The 3,600-nt window shown below is 37.1% G+C and overlaps 1 protein-coding gene across 1 annotated transcript; it reads left to right on the top strand.

The window, feature by feature from the left end:
* Nucleotides 1–378: 378 nt before the first annotated feature.
* LOC311108236 (fatty acid-binding protein, brain-like) lies at nt 379–2,171 on the top strand. The gene is made up of 4 exons (XM_084150853.1): nt 379–537; nt 693–865; nt 1,315–1,416; nt 1,892–2,171. The coding sequence occupies exons 1-4, from the start codon at nt 465–467 to the stop codon at nt 1,940–1,942; spliced, it is 399 nt and encodes a 132-aa protein (XP_084006979.1). The 5' UTR covers nt 379–464; the 3' UTR covers nt 1,943–2,171.
* Nucleotides 2,172–3,600: the final 1,429 nt, after the last annotated feature.

Below are 3,600 nucleotides of genomic sequence, written 5' to 3'. Positions count from 1 at the left end.
TAATCCACTTAATGACAAAGAATTGTCAAACAAACTCTGATTCCAGTTGGGTGGTTTCTCAGCCCTAGATATGACACATTCCATTTACCGTCTGTCTTGCAGAGCAAGGACAGTGGTTAGTGTAGCGAATGCATATGTTTACTCTAAGTCACAACAAGACTGATCTGCAACTGCAATCAATGCACAAGCAGTTGATAAATAATATGTGTATTCTGCAATAGGTGCGTCAAATCATGGCATGTGTACGCTATGTAAAGTCAAAGCTTTACAAGCACTCACCACCAATCAGAAGACAGAGAGAATCTCCTGAGCCAATGGGAAGTAAGTATCCGCCCCCTACGGGCATATTAATAAGCCCCAGACAAATAATGAAGGTGTAGGTGAAAAAGCTCATATTGACTCCAGCACAATCCGTATCAACTTTACCTCAGTTCTCTTATTGCACGGTCCTCTAACTCTTCATCATGGTTGATGCCTTCTGTGCCACCTGGAAACTGGTCGACAGTGACAACTTCGATGAGTACATGAAAGCACTTGGTGAGTTTTCATGACTTTACAATTATAACCTAATAATAAGAAAAGTTAGTTATTACCTGTAGATTTGTTCAATGACATAATGTACAGTAGTTCGCGTCAGGTGATTCGTTTTGCATGATCCCACCTCTCATTGCCTTTTTAAATTACTTTCACAGGTGTTGGTTTTGCAACAAGGCAGGTCGGAAATGTGACCAAACCAACCGTTATCATCGCAAAAGAGGGGGACAATGTGGTCGTAAAAACCCAGAGTACTTTCAAGAACACTGAAATATCCTTCAAACTGGGAGAGGAGTTTGATGAAGCCACTGCAGATGACAGAAACTGTAAAGTAAGTGCTACAGTGTGGGTTTTATGGAACAAAATAAAATAAAAGGGATATATGCACTTGAATATAGGCTTTGTCAGTTAGAAAAGGTCTTATATATTTCACTGGGTTTGAGGAGCCTGTTACAGAGCCCAGTCCGAAGTTTTCATTTATTTTTTCCAGCGTTTAATAATGCATTGACTAACATGTTACTTGACCAATTTCATTGAATTTGTTTACATTTAGCCACATTATGAACATCATACATTTTGGTCCAAAATTACTTTAATACAAATATAGGCTATTTGTAAGAGTAATACGATCTGGATTATGTTTTGGATGTTGTATGGAAACATTGGAACTTTGGAAGTATTGCTTCTATTTCTTGATAGAAGGTACAATAATATATTGTAACTATATTTAACTTGATGTTGAGAGCAATAGTCTGACCTATTTGTCCCATCTGGTTGCAGTCCACTGTGAGCTTGGATGGAGATAAGCTTGTTCACGTTCAGAAGTGGGATGGCAAGGAGACCAAGTTTGTGAGAGAAATCAAGGATGGAAAATTGGTCATGGTAAGAGCCTTCCTAAATGTATTCTGTTAGAATTAGAATTCCTGGGTAATATGGATGTTGAAACAAGGCGATGGGGAAGCAAGGCTACGCCAGTACTAGTACTAGTACTGTCGGAGAGGGTATTTATATGCTGAAAGCCTTTATGCTGAAGCTGGTACTGCTTAGCATAGTAGCATAGTTCTCAGTGTAGAGATATGTGCAAATAAGTAAAGAAAATGTGCATGGTCCTCATCAGTTTAACATTATGACTCTAGTTTTACATTTCCCACAAATTGTAGGAGTGACCTCTAATAGTCCATATTATGCAATTATATGTTCCGGTCTGACCTGATGAGATATAGGAACTGGACTCTTATTTTAAGAGTCCAACAAGCAATATCTTACTTTTAATGATTATGACTGTTATTTATACTGTATTTCATGTTTGATGTCCTCATTGCACAGTGATTTATTTGTTATTTTGTCTCATTCACAGACTCTCACATTTGAAGACATTGTGGCAGTGCGTACCTATGAGAAGGCATGAGCTGGGAGACATCACTAGTTAAATCATTTGAGTCCATTTTACTGGACTACAGCCAATAAGTGTTTTTTTTTTTTTACTGTATGCTGACCTTTGCACTTCATCCTTCCAAATGTTTTACAACATGGGCTGGAAGTCTTTTTTGTAAGACATTTTTATATACATTTCTTTCGTGATAGCTCATCTGTTGTAAACCTGTGTGAAACAAACTCAAATAAAAAAACATGCACTCAAAAACAAAAATATGTTTTTACTCTATTATGTAAATGACTGTTTGATACCCATTGATTGTGCAATTTCCTCAAAGTCAACATATTCACTCAATCAAGGATTGGGTATGCCTAGGCTGGGTTAGTATATATCTCACAGAGAGTAAATCCTTAAACCACTAGATACTGTCATTTTTAGGCTTTTGTAGGCTACCTATCTGCAGTCCTACTGCACAATAATAGGAGATACATTAGTTCACACATTTAGTGTTAGTAAGTGTTATGTAACATGTTACATTGAGAAAATATGACCTAATCAATCCACTATAATGGTGTTACAAACTTGCATCGAGATTGAAACATTAATGTTCAGCCAAAGTAACAGGTGTCTGCCACAATGTATTCATGTTATGACTATTCGATACAATTTATCAGCAGAACTCAAGCTCCCATCCCTTGGAAGTCCATGTTGTAACAGTGTTGCGAAGGGGCATTTGTCTGTGCGGCTGTGTCTGCGTGTGCCAAATATTATTTTGTAGATCTGCGCAGGGTGAACTTAATAGAGCTCGCCAGCCTGTAGTCCTAAAAACCGTAAACGATTTACTTCTGTTTCGTCATTACATTCCTATGGGGAAAATAAATGGTGAAATAATACGGTTTTGCGATAAATAAGGTTAACACAGGTTTGTTTAGGAGATCTTATACGTTTTCTTCTCTGAATTAATATCAGTCAGTTAACATGACCATTATAAATTATGAAGCCTTTATGTGCTTTGTGTGCTTTTTTTATTACATAAATGCCTCAACATTCAGCTGATGAAGATGAACTCATAGAACAAAACTTAGAAGATCCCCAGGCTAAGCCTTTGTTTACCGCAGACTTCATTTTCTGTGTTTATACAAAAACCCTACAAAAACTCAATTCATTCCCCCATAGGCTTTGGCCAAAGAGCCATGGAGTTAGTGCCCGCAAAAATACTCTAATGCTATTGCTCTCTATGGGCCCAATTCAGACAGAAAATGTATGCCTTTCCTACTTATGCTTTTCCTATGCACTTCTTATGCAGGTGATTAACTGGCTCTGCATCTGTGGTTCCATTGCATGCGCTGGATAAATGTAATTCAACCCACTTGCTGGCCAACATATTTTCTCATGGTGTTTTCATTCAATAGCATTTTCAGTACATTTATTTAAAACCATACCTTTACATTTCCTGTACATTTAATTAGATTTTTTTGACACACTCGCAAGAATATATGGAGCGAATGTTTAGAATATTAGGGATCAATGAAAGAAAGCCGCAAATACACACATATCTCCTTTTCAGCACCAACTGGTAGATAAGAAAATACTCTGACCTTGTATATTATTTAGGATCAGGAAAGTATTTAGGAAAAAATAAAACAAAAACAGGTTTGGAGAGCCTTTATGCACTATATATACACACAACT

This window comes from Coregonus lavaretus (genome assembly GCF_964263955.1).
Source record: "Coregonus lavaretus genome assembly, chromosome: 33".
NCBI lineage: Eukaryota > Metazoa > Chordata > Actinopteri > Salmoniformes > Salmonidae > Coregonus > Coregonus lavaretus.
This window is presented reverse-complemented; position numbering and strand designations above follow the sequence as displayed.

Coding starts and splice junctions, on each gene's coding strand:
- LOC311108236 (XM_084150853.1), top strand. CDS start 465: ATGGTTGATGCCTTCTGTGCCACCTGGAAACTGGTCGACAGTGACAAC. Junction 866..1,314: donor CAGATGACAGAAACTGTAAA/GTAAGTGCTACA, acceptor ATCTGGTTGCAG/TCCACTGTGAGCTTGGATGG. Junction 1,417..1,891: donor AGGATGGAAAATTGGTCATG/GTAAGAGCCTTC, acceptor TCTCATTCACAG/ACTCTCACATTTGAAGACAT.